Source organism: Anolis sagrei, chromosome 2, assembly GCF_037176765.1.
Source record: "Anolis sagrei isolate rAnoSag1 chromosome 2, rAnoSag1.mat, whole genome shotgun sequence".
NCBI lineage: Eukaryota > Metazoa > Chordata > Lepidosauria > Squamata > Dactyloidae > Anolis > Anolis sagrei.
Genome location: NC_090022.1, coordinates 290,773,156 through 290,791,871, shown reverse-complemented (window position 1 = coordinate 290,791,871; position 18,716 = coordinate 290,773,156). Strand labels below are relative to the sequence as shown.

Below are 18,716 nucleotides of genomic sequence, written 5' to 3'. Positions count from 1 at the left end.
CAATTTGCAGCTGGGAGGCAAAACTATACCCTGGTGCCATCTGACTGTCATTGTGCAGCAATGAGGAAACCAGGCATCTCCATTCCAGACTACATTGGGATAGTAAAGGCTGTTCCTCCTCCTAGCAAAACAGTAGATATATGATAAAATGGTGCAGTTCATGATGCTGTATTCAGCTTTTCAGCTTGGTAGTTGATTAAATGTCCTTTGACCAGTATCTGGCCACTTGGAGTGCCTCTAGTGTTGCCGCAAGAAGGTCGTCCATTGTACATGTAGCAGGGCTCAGGTTGCATTGCAGCAGGTGGTCAGTGGTTTGCTCTTCTCCACACTCGCATGTCGTGGATTCAACTTTGTAGCCCCATTTCTTAAGATTGGCTCTGCATCTCGTGGTTCCAGAGCGCAGTCTGTTCAGCACCTTGCAAGTCGCCCAGTCTTCTGTGTACCCAGGAGGGAGTCTCTCATCTGGTATCACCCACAGATTGAGGTGCTGGGTTTGAGCCTGCCACTTTTGGATTCTCGCTTGCTGGGGTGTTCCATCAAGTGTCTCTGTAGATCTTAGAAAACTGTTTCTTGTTTGGGTAACTCTCCAATAAGAACTGCCAAAAGCATATTGTCCTGACCACCACCTGCTCTGGCTGCTCTGACTACTAATATGGATCCCAAATCCTGATCCAGAATGTTTCCAGGTGATGCCTAGGATTAAACCAGAGACCTTTTGCCAAGGAAGCATGGACCGTGCAGTTCTTTGGTCCTCATGTGGCTTTGCCATCGCAGAATTGCTCTTTTTCCTCCATGAGACCTCTTGCTTAGCATTCTGACTTTATTCATCTTGAAAGGACCATGAGTTTCATCTGGCTCAAAGTAACTCCTTCAAGTAGTCTGAAATAGTCATTTAAAGGGTCCTTATACCTTTGGATGAACTGCATTGTGCTTACCTGTGTGCCTTTGTCAAATTTGAAATGTCTTGAGTTCAGGCCCACAAGAGCTGGAGGAAACCATGAAGTTGCAAGGGGAGGGAAGGGATTTCTGTATCCACTTGGCTACATAAAAAAAAACACAAACAAATAAGGCAAAATTTTCTTTTCCCAACAATCTTGGGAAACCTGGGAGTAGGTATCTTATGGGAGGGAGCCAGCCTGCCACAATGACTATGCTCCAAGTTGTTATGGACTATATAAAGTGGTGTAATGAGTGTGCTCTTCCACTATCAGTCTCTCTGCACACTCCCAGTAAGCGATAAACTTGGCAGAACAGACAGGCTTGTTGGCTGGACAGCAGCTCAAGGTAAGAGGAGCTGGCTTTTCCTTGCTTTTTTAGAATGCAGAACTGTAATTTAATTCTAGGATATCCTCCTTAGTATTCTTGTAGCTCCTCAGTTCCGCTCCTTGCCGTTGCATTTCTGCCAGAAAATGCAAAAAGTTGTTCCAAAAGTATCCAGAAGCAAAACCAACTGAGGCTGTGCAAACCTAGGAACGCACATTGAGTGTGAACTCAGTGGGTTCCCCATGTAAATTTGTGCAAAAGACCCCTGGACATAGACAAGAACTATCAGCAGGCAGTTATGTTATCTTCCCAATGAAGTCTGTCAGATTAAGGCTTTTATTTTTACAGAGGGCTTTACCTCTGAGTAAATACACTCCAGGTTCTGCTCTCCAGCTCACATCTCTGCCTCTTCATGGGTCTAAGGAAAAACAACTGGTGGAAAGAGATAAGACACAGAAAGAAGAGAGGAAATGCTTTAATGTTGAGATAAGTCTTTGGAACCTGAAGTGTTTTGTGGTCCGGTTCACGCTGAATCCTTAGCAGGGCACATTCTGGGTTTTAAAGGAATTGCTTTGTTTCCTTTTTAAAAAATAAAGCATTCCACTTCATACTAACAGATTTAAGTGGATTCACTCCAGCAGGAGAAATACCTTCTGAGATTTGCTAAGACAGGATGCTCTACAGTTGTGAGGATGAGGATTTTTTTTCCCCTTGCTGTAACTGTTTAGCAGTATTACCAGAAATGAGGTCTAATAGATTTCGGCATAACAATGCTGGTTGAAAGAGGGGATATTGCTACGAGTCGCAGTAAGAACAGCCTGTAATTCACTTGTGACTTTTGTGGGGGGATGTAGATCCCTTAAATCCCCCTCCAAACTGCTATTGATGCAAACAACCCAAAATAAAATACATTTTTTACTGCACAGGGGTAAACTTTCCCTTCCCTAAAACCTATGAGATGGTTAAGAGCAGCAGATCCATGAATAGTGTAACTCATGCCAAGGTGTCTAAGTAACTGTTTCCCAGGAGCCAACAATTCAATAAGGAATTCAGTTGCATGCTGAGCAACTTACTTCTTACCTCTGTCTAGAGACAGCAAAATGAGAGTTTATCTGAATTTGTAAATGTCTCCATATTTCACATGAAAGGAACTTGAGGGGTTCTTTTTAAATGAATGTATACATGAAAAAAATGAGCTGAGCAGATACATTTATGGCAAAGGCTTGGCATGCTTTAATCATAAAAACTCTTAAGTTCAATTCCCTGTGTATTCATCCTATTTAGTGTAAAAAAAACTTTTTTTAGAGTCATCTCATCATTAACCTTGTTTAGCACAATATGATTAATAATTAGGTGACACAAAAAAAATTATTTAGCACAATATGATTCTCTCTTGGGAGCCCCCAGTGGAGCAATGGGTTAAACTTTTGTGCCAGCAGGAGTGCTGACCGAAATGTCAGTGGTTTTAATCTGGGGAGCGGGGTGAGCTCCTGTCTGTCAGCTCCAGTTTCCCATGTGGGGACATGAGAGAAGCCTCCTACAGGATGGTAAAACATCCATGCATCCTCTGGACAACATTCTTGCAGATGGCCAATTCTCTCATATCAGAACTGATTTGTAGTTTCTCAAGTCACTCCTGACATGAAAAAAGAAAAGAAATCTCTTTACAATAGGGAATTGTGATAACGAATGGATTGGAAAGATGGCAAATGGAAGACATTTTCATTTCAGCTTTATGTTGATAAGAATTCACCCCCACCCCCCACCCACCCCCCACCCCCAAAAGCTACAGACTTCAGATTTCCAATGAGAAGAACCTAAGTATTTCAAAAAATCAAATGTGGGGGGGGGGGGGATGTAATAGACAACTTTACCCATTCTTACCTCTCTTCCATTAAATGAGAAATTGGTGACTTTGGGAACAATTTTCTACCCTTGGGACTCTCTCTGCACTTCATGGTAAGGATGGAAAGGTATCATGTGGAACAGCATCACTAGGAGAACCATGTGGCATTACAAGGGATCATGACTAGCTCTTAGAAATCTTGAGACCTAGGATAGTCCTGGCATGGCAAGGTAGATCCTCTTTCTTCCTTCTGCCACTTCTGCATACACTGGCTTAGGTCATGTCTACAATCTGGGGCCAATTTGGAGCATTAAGCTTTGGACTGTGATGGCAACCACACACATACTGGGCTGAATTCTTTGCTAGTCCAACCAGACCAAGACCAAATCAACCCTGCTGCCATTCTTGGTCCAGCATCCCCTCCTTCTTGCAAACACCCCATTCTGATCTCAGCAGAGACAACTGAAATGGCCAGGTGATTGCAGGGAGCTCTGTGGCTGGCAAGGAGCAATGACAGCCACCCAGGGATGACCCATCCCCTTTCCTGCACTTAGCAACACAAGGAATATAATAGAATAACATTATTGTCATTGTACATTATATACTGAGATTAAATGCTTTCCCCAGCACACATCAAAAAAACAACATACCCATCTCAACACACTCCAACCACCACTGCATCGTCCCCAATGCCACATCAATGTGAAACCATGGAGTTCAATATAGTTACTTCTCCAGGATAAAAGCTAACTCGCACAGTCTGTTTGTCCTTATTTTTGTCATCCTGTACCATCTGCCAGATGGTAATAATTCAAACAAGCATATGCTAGGTGAGATGGATCCCCAAGAATACTCTGAGCTTTCTAAAGGCTGTGGTATATATAAAGTTCTTCCAAAGAGGTGAGAAAGAAGGCAACCAATGTTTCTCTGTGCAGTAGTAGTGACCCTTTGGAGCACCTTCCTATCTGCCACTGTGCAGTTACCGAACAATGCATAGATGCAGTAGGTAAGGGCAATCTCTATAGCACAGCAGTACAAAGTCACAGCAGTTTTCCATTCAGTTGTTGGTTCCTTAGAAGTCTCAGATAGTACTGCCGTATGAGTGCTCCAGGTCAGATCCTCCTTAACAGTGACACCCAGGAACTTACAACTGACCACCTGCTCCACTTGGTCTCCATTTATGACCAAGGGCTGGATTTCTAGTCTGTTCTTTCTGCAGTCTACTATGAACTCCTTGGTCTTATTGATGTTAAGATCCAGATTATTGTCTCTACACGACGAGAACAGCTGGCCACCTCATCCCAATAGGCAGACTCATCCCCTTCAAAGATAAGCCTCACCACAAGGTGTTGGCATCCAATGTGTAGACAATAGATGAGATCAAAATGGATCCAGTCCAGCTATCTATATCAGTGGTTCTCAACCTGTGGGTCCCCAGATGTTTTGGCCTTCAACTCCCAGAAATCCTAACAGCTGGTAAACTGGATGGGATTTCTGGGAGTTGTAGACCAAAACACCTGGGGACCCACAGGTTGAGAACCACTGATCTAGATGGTCACAAAGCCTGAGGATACTCCTGAGTTTCCTAGAAATATCCTCCAGCTCTGCTTAGTATAGAGGAAAGTTAGGTTGAGGGCAAAACTTTCTGGATAGTTGTAGTTTTTTCAAGCTATATGGCCATGTTCTAGAGGCATTCTCTCCTGACGTTTCACCTGTATCTATGGCAAGCATCCTCAGAGGTTATTAGGTCTGTTGGAACTAGGAAAATTGGGTTTATATATCTGTGGGATGACAAGGGTGGGAGAAAGAACTCTTATCTGTGGATCGTCCCACCCTGGACCTTCCACAGATATATAAACCCAATTTTCTTAGTTCCAACAGACCTCACAACCTCTGAGGATGCTTTCCATAGATCCAGGCAAAATGTCAGGAGAGAATGCCTCTAGAACATGGCCATATAGCCTGAAAAAACCTACAACAACCCTGTGATTCCAGCCATGAAAGCCTTTGACAATACTTTCTGGATACTTACCAAAAGTCAGAATGACTACCAGCACCAGATTTTATAACTGTAGACCAGCCCATAATTACACCAATGGAGTATACCAAAGAAAGACTAGCATCATTCTTCAAATACAAGCTTCACATCACATTGGGTAGGTCTTCCATGCCATGAAGTAGATAGGTCCCACGCCCTTGTTGTATTCCTACCTACATAGCTGTTTTTTATGATTTTTATAAGGTTTACTTATCCAAAAATATAATGAAGTTGTTTATAAACAAAAGGCCAGAAAGGGTTGAATGACCTGGCCTACTCACCCTGTTGTTAAACTCACACAGGTTTTCCACCTGTATGCGTGTTTCAATGATGCTTCGTCACTGGAAATGAGACATTGCTTTTTTAATCAAGGATCACTTTTGCACCATAGAGTTGCAACACTTTGAATCCACTTTATGTGACATTACTTCTTCCTACAGAATCCTGGGATTTGTATCTTGCTGAGATACTAGGGCTTTCAGGTTGAGAATACTTTACACTTCATGAAACTACACAAGTCATTATTTCATAGGGCACAATCACAGCAACTAATATGACATCAAAGCACTTTAATTGTGTAGTGTTACGGCACAGTTACAAGAGGCAATTTGGGATGCTCCCACACTGTATAGTTAATGCCGTTTGAGCCCACTTTAACTTTCATTTATCACTACTATGGAATCATTGGAGTTGCTCTTCTATCAAGATGTTTACCTTTCTCTGGCAAAGGGCCCTTCCACACAGCCATATAACCCAGAATATGAAGGTAGCACATAGAATCATAGAATCATAGAATCAAAGAGTTGGAAGAGACCTCATGGGCCATCCAGTCCAACCCCCTGCCAAGAAGCAGGAATATTGCATTCAAATCACCCCTCCTACAATATTTGCCTTGAACTGGGTTATCTGAGTCCACACTGCCATATATTCCAGTTCAAAGCAGATATTGTGAGATTTTCTGCCTTGATATTCTGGGATATAGGACTGTATGGAAGGGACCAAAGAGTTCTGGTGCCTCACCAAAATGCAACTCCCATGCTTCCATGGAAGTTAAAGTGGTGTCAAACTGCATTAACCCTACATTGTAGATTTACCTAGAAGAGAATTGCAATCATCATGTGTTAACACCCCAATCTGCAGTGCCTCAAAAGCTCCATATCCAGGGTGTTACCAGGTTGAGAAGGAAAGTTTTCAAGTTAAGATAAAAAATGAATCCCCAGGAGTTATGTCCAGTCCACCTTACAATTTTGTAACTGCAGAAAAGGAAGACAGCTGATGGTTTTTGATGTTAAACAATGTAAAAGGGACCTGCAGGCTATTTCAGAGATAAATTTAATTAGCCCAATGCACCACACAGAGCCCAAGGGCATTGATGGCAATTCTCCCAAAGATCGACCTGGAGATGCCCAACCCTGCCATAATCCAAAGAAAGCACAGCTGACCAAATGTCTGTAAAATAATAAAATACTTGCCAGGGCAGAGAGATCACATTCTGACTTCCTTCTCCCTGCACTTTGTCACACATGTAATGCTAGGAAAGATGGATGGATGTCCTCTCACCGACATTCCAGGGCCTTCCACCAGCCCAGTCCCATCCAATACATCATCAGATGGACACAAGCCTCATGACTCTGAATTTAAGAGCCATCGGTGGTCAGCATGCACCCAAGATCCCTCTCAAAGCATACCACTCTTGAAGAGGCTGGAAGCCCAGGTAGGCATACTTTGGACATGGCCTCCATGTAGGGTTGAGGTTCAAGGGTCAGCTTGGTGGACAAGTGGGTGAATTCTTCCCCATCATATTTCATGAAAAAACCTCATGCTGAATCATACTGTTGGCCTATCGTATCCATCAGTCTGTAGTCAGATGTTCATAGAAAGCCAACAAGCTAGGCTTGAGAATAAGAAGCTCTCCCCATTTCTGTTCCCCACCAACCACATTGAGAGGCACACCAGCTTTGAATCGGCAGGTGATACGTAACTCAGTTGACTCCTGTCCACGTACGCCTTGGAGATGACATGAAGCAGATATGAACATAGAAAGAGAATGTTAACTTATGGCACAATGCCATAAATTATTTGTCCAATGCCTACACGGCACATTCATAATGGTATCTGAATACCTTTGGATTCCACTAAGCATTGGTGCCAATATTATTTTAGAGCAGTGTTTCTAAACCTTCCTAATGCCGTGACCCCTTAATACAGTTCCTCATGTTGTAGTGACCACCAACTATATAGCTTTTGTTGCTAACTGTAATTTTGCTACTGTTATGAATGTAAATATCTGATATGCAGGATGTATTTTCATTCACTGGACCAAATTTGGCACAAATACCCAATACACCCAAATATGAATACCGGAGAGGGTTGAGGGGGTGCAATTGATTTTGTCATTTGAGAGTTCTAGTTGCTGGGATTTATAGTTAACTTACATTCAAAGAGCATTCTGAACTCCACCAATGATGAAATTGAACCAAACTTTCCACAGGAACTCCCATGACCAACAGAAAATACTGGGTGAGTTTGGTGGACATTGACCTTGAATTTGGAGTTGTAGTTCACCTACATCCAGAGAGCATTGTGGACTCTTACAATGATGTACCTGAACCAAACTTTGCACAAATACTCAGTATGCCCAAATGTGAACACTGTTTGGGGAGTTTGGGGAAAATAGACATTGACATTTGGGAGTTGTAGTTGCTGAGATTTATAGTTCACCTACAATCAAAGAGCATTTTGAACCCCACAAACGATGGAATTGAGCCAAACTTCCCACACAGAACCCCCACGAGCAACAGAAAATACTGTTTTCTAATGGTTTTTGGTGACCCCTCTGAAACCCCCTCATGACCCCCCCCCCCAAAGGATCCCAACCCCCAGGTTGAGAAACGATGCTTTAGTGTTATATGAACTTCCATTCTACTCCTTCCAGGTGGCACATCACAGTAGGTGCAAAAGAGAGAGGGTTTTAATTTTACTTTATTTTGGTATACATCTGGGCTGCCTACAATCATAGCTTTTTTGCTTGTTTATATCCAATGTGTCTATACAAAAAATGTATACACCTTTTGACAGCTAATAGTGTCTATGGTAACTATTTGAAAGCTAAATAAAAATATTTATATTGAAGTATACACGTTATGATAATGATTTAATTGGAGTTACACATTCCGTCTTAAATTACAATTTTGCTCATAAGTACAGACTTACAAATCTCACTTAAAGTTTTGTAATGTTTTGACACTTCTCTAGTTTTAATCCTATTAAGGATGTTTATGCATTTTTGGGAAAATTGCAAAAAAAAAGTCTAGTATTAGACCTAGAGATCTTGTGGACCATCCAGTCCAACTCCCTGCCAAGAAGCAGAAAAATCCCCTTCAAAGCACCCCTGACAGATGGCCATCCAGTCTCTGTTTAAACGCCTCCAAAGAAGGAGCCTCCTCCACACAACGGGGCAGAGAGTTCCACTGCTGAACAGCTCCCACAGTTAGGAAGTTCTTCCTAATGCTCAGGTGGAATCTTCTTTCCTGTAGTTTGAAGCCATTTTCACATAGAAAAGGATATGATTAAAGCAATATTTGGTATCCTGAACTCCATAAGTCAAAGCTACTAGAAAGGAGGATGCAGCTCTACAAGTATGTCAAAATTAATTTAAAATGCAACCCACAAGTGACTTATATACATGCATATTGAGAGAGAGATGAATAGCTATGCAAGTCTCCATGAAGGAGAATAAGGACATTATGACCACAAATCAATTTCCAGGGGCTACTTTTCTTACTCTGTTGCTTTACAAAGACTTCTTTGGATGCTTTAAAATCAAGCACATTTTGCCAACTTTTATTTGGCAAAAGCTTTGTTTGGACATTATCCCATCAGCATCTGATGAACAGGTTGGAATCCACAAAGTGTGTTTTTGCCAAATAAAACTTGCAAGTCTTTCAGCTTTCCCAAGACTCTTTGTTGATGATCATCTAGTTGGGGAATAGTTGTGAGATGCTAAGGCGCTGTTGCTTTTGTGCCAGGTGGATCCCAAGCTGGTGATGGAAATGGAAGCCACCAAAGAAAAGACCGACAAAACGCAAAGTGAGACAGAGGGATGCTGGGACCAGGTCAGCAAAGCTCTGAGTTATGTCACCGGCGACATGAAGGCCTTTGGAGACTGGCTGAAAGGTAATCCCATATATGAGATACTGGAGAGAAAGAACGTGACCCTCTGTCGAGGCATATGGGTGGCAGCCAGGTTGCTAACAGGAGAGGCACTCAGGGAACACACAACTCCTCTGCTGAGCCAGCTCCAGTGGCTACCAGTTTGCTACCGAGCACAATTCAAAGTGCTGGCTTTGGCCTATAAAGCTCTAAATGGCCCAGCTTACCTGTCCAAATGAATCTCCTCTTATCTAGGACTTTAAGATCATCTGAGGAGGCCCTGCTCTTGGTCCCACTTCCGTCTCAGATGTGTTTGGTGGGAACCAGAGACAGGACCTTCTCAGTGGTGGCCCCTTGGCTGTGGAACACCCTTCCTAGAGATATGGGATCGGCCCCCTCCCTCTAAACATTTAGCAAAAAGGTTAAAACCTGGCTTTTTGAGCAGGCATTTGCAAATTCAATGTAACAGGCAATGATAGACCACGGAATGACTGACAATGCAATTAAATAGTGATTTCAGTAAGGAGATGTTAAAGACGTATGATTGTATTGACTTTTTATGAACCTATATGTTATATGCTACATTTTAAATTATATTTTATATGTTGGGGTGGCATCGAATTGTGCCGAATGTAAACTGCCTTGAGTCACCTTTGGGCTGAGAAAGGCCGTATATAAATATGATTGATAAATAAATAAATAAATAAATAAATATGGAGGGGAACACTTTCCTTATCTATGAAGCTATTAGGGACACCTTTGGCTTCTTTATCACTTTCTGGATAAAATTCCCAGTGGCATCAATGCACATAACATATTTTGCATCATGTAGGGGGGGAGGGGATGCTGGCAAAATCTGGAAAATTGCATTTTTGGACTAGAACTCTGGCAGAAGTTGTCCATACAGTCATGGTGGAGGATTTCTAGAGAGGTGTTTAGGTTTTAAAATAGTGTTTTTATTAATGATTTCCCACCTTTTTGTGAGAGTGTCCCAGGGGAGGCCCTTCTCTCGTTCCCACCCCCGTCACAAGCAGGGTTGGTAGGGATGAGAGAGAGGGCCTTCTCGGTGGTGGCCCCCTGGCTCAGGAACTTCCTCCCTAGGGAGATTAGACTAACACCCATTCTGTCCATCTTCCGTAAAGATCTAAAGACATGGATGTTCTGCTATGCATTTGGCTAGACAGTTCCCCTGATAACTGGGCCCCCAGCTAGGACCCAAAAAATCTTGTCCTCCCACTTTACTATTGTTCTGTACCAAAGTTATAATTGCTCTATCTTACATTGCCCTCTATTCTTGCTGCTGTCAGTTGACTTACTCACTTTATCCATCAGTCCAATTGATTTGCACCCACCTGTGCCCAGATATTGATCATTATCGCAGGTTTAATAATTGTTGGTCTGCTTTTATATTTTGTTATAATGTTGTTTTTATATTTTTATGGTGTTGTTTATGTATTTTAATGTGTTATATTTTAACTATGTTGATTGGGCTTGTCCCCATGTAAGCCATCCAGAGTCCTTTCGGGGAGATGGAGACAGGTACAAAAATAAAGTTGTTGTTGTTGTTGTTGTTGGCAGGTACAAAAATAAAGTTGTTGTTGTTGTTGTTGTTGTTATTATTATTATTATTATTATTATTATTATTATTATTATTATCTCTGACACTGACAAAAGGCCCTGCTGTAACTTCTCTACATATATCAGGGATCAATTATTTACTATTTATTTATTTACCCTATTTATACCCCACCTTTCTCTACCCAAAGGGAAACTCAAGGTGGCTTACATATGGCAATTATTCAATGCCTTAAACACATACAACATTAAGCTTAGATTAGACTAGGTGGCCTTTGCAATCCATTCCATTCTTAGTGTATATAGCTGTACTTTGGCTATTGAATAATGGGTGCTGTAGTTCATGTTTGTGCAAAGGGAGTCCCACAAGTATAACCATTTCACATGAAGTTGCATAGGTGTATAGTCTTGGATGGTGCATAACAATCCCTCAGTGTATCATTTGATTCACTGGGAATGGAGAGTCAGCCATTGGGTGTTCCTAGTTGCATGTTAGGGCAATAATAATAAGCCACACTGTCAGATATATAATATAATCAATTGCGTTTCATTGGTATCCAGAAAAAGGGAGGTGTTGGGCAACCACTATTTCATTATATGCAGATGTTCACTACACAAACGCAATATACGATCTCAGCATGTAAGACATTACACTAACTTTGAAATATGCCATAATCTGGAATCATAGTACTAGTACAACTTTAGTTGTCATGCCATCACTCTGTGGAACTGCGGGACTTGCCAAATTCTTAGGGCCCTTCCATACAGCCATGTAAGTCAGAATATCAAAGCAGATAATCCACAATATCAGCTTTGAACTGGGTTATCTGAGTCCACATTGCCATATAATCCAGTTCAATGTGTATTTTATACAGCTGTGTGGAAGGGCCCTAGTCAGAGATCTCCATAGCTGCAACAAACTACAAACTCTTCCACAGGATTTATTTACTTACTTACTTACTTTATTTATTTATATACCGCTTTTCTCAGCTCTCAGGCGACACCAATACAAAACGTCACGAGACAAGTATAGGGCAATTAAAAACAACTGTAACATAAATCATTAAACATCCATATAACAATCATTAGCGCCTCAACAGTAAAATCAGAATCCAGTCTCATCATCCATTATTCCGTATTCCTATGTTCAATTACACTATTTAATCAAATGCTTGTTTGAACAGCCAGGTCTCCACTTTCCTCCGAAACGCCAGCAGGGAGGGGGCCGATCTGATATCTGCAGGCAGGGCGTTCCACAGCCGAGGGGCCACCACTGAGAAGGCCCTGTCTCTCGTCCCTGCCAAGCGCGCCTGTGATGCAGGCAGGACAGAGAGCAGGGCCTCCCCAGATGATCTTAGTGTCCTAGCCGGTTCATAGGATGCTCTTATGGCAGTTAAAGGGGAACCATGAAGCTAAATTTGTGTATTGCAATGGTTCCCAACCACTGGGCCTCTAGGTGTTTTGGACTTCAACTTCCAGAAATCCCAGCCATCTTACCAGCCTTTAGGAATTGTGGGAGCTAAAGTCCAAAATATCCGGAGGCCCAAAGGTTGGGAACCACTGGTGTAGTGTGAAAGGCCTTGGACACAATTTTTGAAATGCTATATGGCTTAATCTGCACCCCAAAAGTGGGTCTGCTTTCATTAAAAATCCTAGTGCTAAGCTTGGAGTTGGACCTTATTTTATCCCATTAACAAATTAAAACCAACATGGTGCAGTGGTTTGAATGTTGGATTGGAACTAGTTTCAAATCCTGACTTAGCCATGGAAGTCCACCATGTGATCTTGAGCAAGTCATGTACTCTGAGTCCTATTCCACACTGTTCTATATCCTGGGATCTGATCTCAGATTATCTAGCAGTATAGATTCATATAATAGAGTTTAAAATAGATAATCTAGGATCAGATCCTGGGATATAGAGCAGTGTAGATCCAGTCTGAGCCCCAGAAGAAGGCAATGAACATATATTGTCGAGAAAACTCTGTGACCTTAGGATAGCCTTACATTGGAAATGACTTGAGGGCACATAACAACGACAATAAACGTATCACGAGATATTCATTCCTGATGGGTTTTTTTTCTTTTGTCCACTCTGTCCCAGTTCCAAAGCATGTATTTATCTTGCCTGAATTCCAGTGCTCAGTTTAAATGATACACACGGAGAAAGGAAATGAGTATTTTGCAATCCCATCCCAATCTGGCTGGGAAATGCTCACGCCATCTGCCATCTTAGATGTAAGCAACATAAATAAACTTCTCGCGTCTTCGTTTTTTCAAGCATGAACTCTACCAGCGGTTGTCGCACTCCTCAATCAACCTGCCAAATGCACAATGTTTTTACAAACAACAATAAATGTGTGTCATATTTTACAACCCCCTGTTGTGCTAAGAGCCCTACCAGATGTTGCCGGAGATACAGAGAGACTGGCAAGTGTCCCAGTCCATAAACTTTCAGGCAACAGAAACAAAGCCCTACTGGAATTGGCAAAGGGTTAAATGGCATGCCATGTTGGTGTGTAGTTGGAAATTACATACTTTCTTTTTTCACTTATGAGTTAGTTGGGTTGGTATCTAGATCAGGAATACGGTAGATGGAAGAAATCTAAAACTCTTCCCTAGGCGTCCACTTCCAAAAAAATGGATATATGAACCATGCAAAAAAATTAAAAGTACATGATGCCAGTGCAAAAAGTTGATTTAGTAGGTTATCCAGATACAGAGCAATACATTTAGATGAGGAAATGGGTGGAGAGAATTAAACAGCACCTAGCCATGCACAAAAGGCTTGCTTCAGGTGTGTATCCATACACACACTTATAGCAATTTGATATCTACTGTTATTATTCTATTTATTTTTACCTCAATGTTTTCCATGTTTATAACTCAGCGCAATAGCTAAAATTCACAACACACAAAAGTTAAAAATGTACGTCGGAATCCACACAACCAAACTGGAGTGTATCTACACTACAGAATTAATACAGTTTGACCCCACTTTAACTGCCATGACTCAATACTACAGAATTCTAGAAGCTGTAGTTTTACAAGGCCTTTAGCCTTCTCTGCCCAAAAGTTCTGGTGGCTCACCAAACTACATATCCTAAGATTCCAGTCCTTTGATGAATAGCAATTACAATGGTGTCAAACCGATCATTTTTGCCATTTTTACTAGAACTTCCACTATTTTTAGCCAATATGACCCATGATTGGGAGATTCTTGGAGTATTTTATTCCAGGTTCACTCCAGTCCAGGTATGAATGAGACTTAACAACTTAAAGCTTCAGCAAGAATTTATGCATTGTGTCCCTTCCAGCCATGTACAGAGTATGGTGCATTTATTTGCAATGTTCATATGTGGAGAACCCATCTTAGCTTACATGTCTTGATTCCTTCGTGGATATCTTTCAGATAAGCCTGTGTTTTTCCAATTTATTGACTGGATCCTGCGTGGAGTGTCTCAGGTGATGTTTGTCAGCAATCCACTCAGTGGCTTGATCATGTTGGCTGGGTTTCTGGTCCAGAGCCCTTGGATAGCCCTCACATGTTGCATTGGTGTCATCGTCTCAACATTAACAGCACTGATTCTGTGCCAAGAAAGGTAAGTATGACCTTCACTTGAGTTTCTTTGACCCTTCCCTTCTTTAACAAGCTCAACAGAACCTATGAAAAAGACAAGGAACCATGTTGTCAATCTCAACAAGGGTGTGAATGTTTTCTAGTTGCTTGTCCATTTATGGTGACCCCATGAACTCCATAGGATTTTCCTAGGTCAGTGGTTCTCAACCTGTGGGTCCTCAGATGTCAGTGGTTCTCAACCTGTGGGTTCTCAACCTGTGGGTCCTCAAAACACCTGGGGACCCACAGGCTGAGAAGCACTGTCCTAGCCTAGAGGTTGGTTTTGCCTGTGAAATGTAGCCTACTGCACCTGACTCTTCTTATCTTCCAGAATCAGATGGGATCTGGTGCCTTTAGAACAGTGGTTCTCAACCTGTGGGTTCCCAGATGTTTTGGCCTTCAACTCCCAGAAATCCTAACAGCTGGTAAACTGGCTGGGATTTCTGGGAGTTGTAGGCCAAAACACCTGGGGACCCATAGGTTGAGAACCACTGCTTTGGGAGATTGAGTTCTTCAATTGGAGACCAATGCAGTCAATGGGATCCCCCCACATGAGGTTCAATAATAGTGTTTTCATTGGGACTAACCAATCAAGGTACTATTACACTGGCCAACACTTTTGGTGCCTCGAATATTAGACCTTTTTCTGGGTATATTTGATCTGCTGATTCCAAAAATGGCACCGGTTTTGTCCCTATCAGCTCTAGTTTTTGAGATACAGAACATATGACATATACCAGTTTTCAGTTGCTCACCCATAATCAATAATGATAACCATACCTAAGAAACTAGAACTGAGGTGGTCTACCTTATGGAATTTTTTGAATCAATGCCGTAAATAACCCCAGGAGCAGGCCTTAAAATCTGAATATTAGACCTCTTTCTGGATATATTTGACTTGTTGATTCCAAACATGGCACCAGTTTTCCCCTATCAGCTCTAGTTTTTGAGATGCAGAACTTATGACATATACCAGTCTTCAGTTGCCTGCCCATAGACCAGTGGTTCTCAACCTGTGGGTCCCCAGGTGTTTTGGCCTACAACTCCCAGAAATCCCAGCCAGTTTACCAACTGTTAAGATTTCTGGGAGTTGAAGGCCAAAACATCTGGGGACCCACAGGTTGAGAACCACTGCCATAGACAATAATGATAACCATATCTAAGAAACTAGAACTAAGGTGGTCTACCCAATGCAATTTTCTGAATCAATGCCTCCAAATAGCCCCAGGAAGAGGCTTAAAAACCAAGACACCAAGAAAAACGTTGTGCCATCAGTTAAAGATGGAGACAATGTATTGCAATAATAGAATTATTTTAAGTTCTGAAACTCTGTGGGGGCGGGGAGGCTAAAGTAAAATACAAAACGAATAGCTTTTTTTTTTGTCATGTCAGGAGCGACTGCAAGTCGATCCTGGTGTGAGAGAATTGGCCATCTGCAAGGACGTTGCCCAGGGGATGCCTGGATAATTTGATGTTTTTTATCATCCTTGTGGGAGGCTTCTCTCATGCCCCCGCATGAGGAGCTAGAGCTGATAGAGGGAGCTCATCCGCCTCTCCCCGGATTCGAACCTGTGACCTGTCGGTCTTCAGTCCTGCCAGCACAGAGGTTTAACGAATAACTGTTGTCATGTCATTATAGCATAGAATCATCCCAGATGTATTCATTTCAATAATTCATCAGAACCAACTGGAGGACAGCATGTTCTTGAACATAAAAGAGGTTGTTTTTCGATAAAGGCATCTGAAAATACCTGCTGACCTCCTTCCTAAAACTTCATAAGATTTATTTTCTGTAAGGCACTTTATCTTTGGGGGGGAAATGTAGGTAGGAGCCAAGGAAAAATCAACAAAACTTTTTCAACAGCTTACAGAGCTGCCAAAACAAGCCAAGCACTTGCAATGAATCAAGCTGCATTCCTTAATTAGAAAAGCATCCAAGTAATGTGAAATGTAATATAAAATAGATTTGTTATATACCATAATCATTTCAAAACAAAATTATAAGAGAGTGGTATAAATAAATAAAGTCTCTAAGTGTTACAAAAGTAACATCCCACTCTTATGCCAGCATTCCTTGGCTAGAGAGTTTCACTTCTTAACTGTCAGAAAACAATAAGGCATTAAGCATTTTGGGTTGTTTCTCATCCTGATGCAGGTCGGCTATTGCGGCAGGACTCTATGGCTACAACGGGGTCTTGGTCGGGATGCTAATGGCTGTATTCTCAGACAACGGCGAATACTATTGGTGGCTTTTGCTTCCTGTGGCCCTTGTGTCCATGACATGGTGAGTCCCGCAGTCTTGAACTTTTAATGTATCACCTTTCTCCAAATATTGTAGAATGAGGAAAAAATAAAACACTGTATAATACACAAAGGGGAGAACCCATGAAATAGTTAACACTATTAAATTAATTGAAAACATTTTGAAATATGTACAAAATGTAAGGATTCAAAGTCAAATATACTTCATTTAATAGCATCTTCTCTAGCGTTCCAGACAGGGTTCTTTGCTAGGTTTTGCTGGAGATGGTTGATAGTCCATGATGATGTCCTCACTAAGGATTAATAAGGTCCCAGCCTGTTCAGCTTCCAAAATCAGTGGTTTGCATGAATCTTGCACCCCTTTGTAACGACGCCACCAGTTGAAGGGATGTTACCGATTTGTCAGGGTTTCCTACAACTTGTAATGAATCTACAAAATCGATAACACAGCCACTAGCCTGTAGTATGTTGTTTATCTTCCTTTGAAGTGTAGCACGGCTTGACTCGAAAGTATACGAAACAGAGACTTGGATTTAAGAGAAACTGTAATAAGTTTATTGAAGCTTAATGGTTTCAATGTTTCTTAACTCTTAGAGGTACATTCCTTTAGTGATTACATTTATAACCTTCCCTAAAACAACTCTAAAGAGTACTGTTCTTTCCACTAGACAGGTTTTAAACTTATTTCCTTCAAAATGTGTTTCTTTCCTTAACAGATCACTCCAGGTACTCGCCTATTCTTTCCCTCTGTTATCTCTGTTACAGTAAAGATTCTTACTGGGGTTCTCTTCCCCTTTTTGCTCAAACCCTAACTACTAATCTAAATAAGTCAACTTGACCTATCTGAACCACACAGGCTAAAAGCCTAAACCTTCCTGATTCTCAACACAGTAGAACCAGCTTTCCCTGTGGTTCTCTGACCACAGACTGCCTATTTTAAAATGCTTGCTCTTGCCAAGTGGCAGTTGGCTCCTCCCCTTTTTCCATGGCAGCCCATTTCAGAGTGAGCTGAGCTGGCTACCATCCCCCTAGTTATGCTATTTTAAATGCTTACCCCTTTAAACACCTACCTATAATTATACATGACTGTAGGTTAAAATTCACACTTCACCACACCCTTGTTATCTTCTCTTCTGTAAAGAAGAGTCACACTGAGGAAGCATCTACTCTTCCCACTTAATGTGGACTGAAAGCATCTCAAAAACGTGATACTTTAATGACACACAACACAAATGGATATAGGAACGCCTTAAAAAGGGATGAGCAAAATACACCAAAATAGGGTCCATAATGTACATCAGTGCATGTTGGTATAAGCCACATTATAAGGCAAAACCAGTTAAGCGATGGGAGCTTTGGTGATCCACACATGTGCATTGTGGAAGGGGGGTTGGGAAGAAAAACTCCAGTTCTCTACTGCAGTGGTTCTCAGTCTGTGAGTCCCCAGTTGTTTTGGCCTTCAGCTCCCAGAAATCCTAACAGCTGGTAAACTGGGTGGGGTTTCTGGGAGTTGTAGGCCAAAACACCTGGGGATCCACAGGTTGAGAACCACTGCCCTACTGCCATAACACTGCATGGATACTGCAGATCATGGAAACAGGTCTAAGCCAACTTCTCCGGTTAATATAAGTACTGCCTAATCCTCAGGAAAGTTCCTGAGCTTGACAGGTGATGATAGCCATGTTCAAATCACTTCCTCCTCTGCCACTTTCATCTCACATTAAGTGGTAAGTGTGTACCCTAAGAGACAGTGATAGATATGCATCAACCAGCAAGCTTCAGGGACAAGTAAGGATTTCAACTGATCTCCCATGTCAATGTTGGACAGCTCCTTGGACAACAGAATCCAATTTCCTTTCCCTAATCCTACACCATGGGTGCATCTCCACTGTAGAATGAATGCAATCTGACTCCACTTTAACTGTTCAGGCTCAATGCTATGGCAGCTTGGGATTTGTAGTTT

The 18,716-nt window shown here is 41.8% G+C and overlaps 1 protein-coding gene across 1 annotated transcript in view; it reads left to right on the top strand.

Annotated features, from left to right (window-relative positions):
• The first annotated feature begins 1,217 nt into the window (after window positions 1–1,217).
• The window catches only part of LOC132766844 (urea transporter 2-like), a 40,186-nt gene continuing 22,687 nt past the window's right edge, over window positions 1,218–18,716 (top strand). Inside the window, exons 1-4 of the mRNA XM_060761205.2 lie at window positions 1,218–1,284; window positions 9,176–9,323; window positions 14,285–14,474; window positions 16,647–16,775. Coding sequence (XP_060617188.2) covers window positions 9,194–9,323; window positions 14,285–14,474; window positions 16,647–16,775 — 449 coding nt within the window. The 5' untranslated portion in view covers window positions 1,218–1,284; window positions 9,176–9,193. The remainder of the gene's footprint in view (window positions 1,285–9,175; window positions 9,324–14,284; window positions 14,475–16,646; window positions 16,776–18,716) is intronic.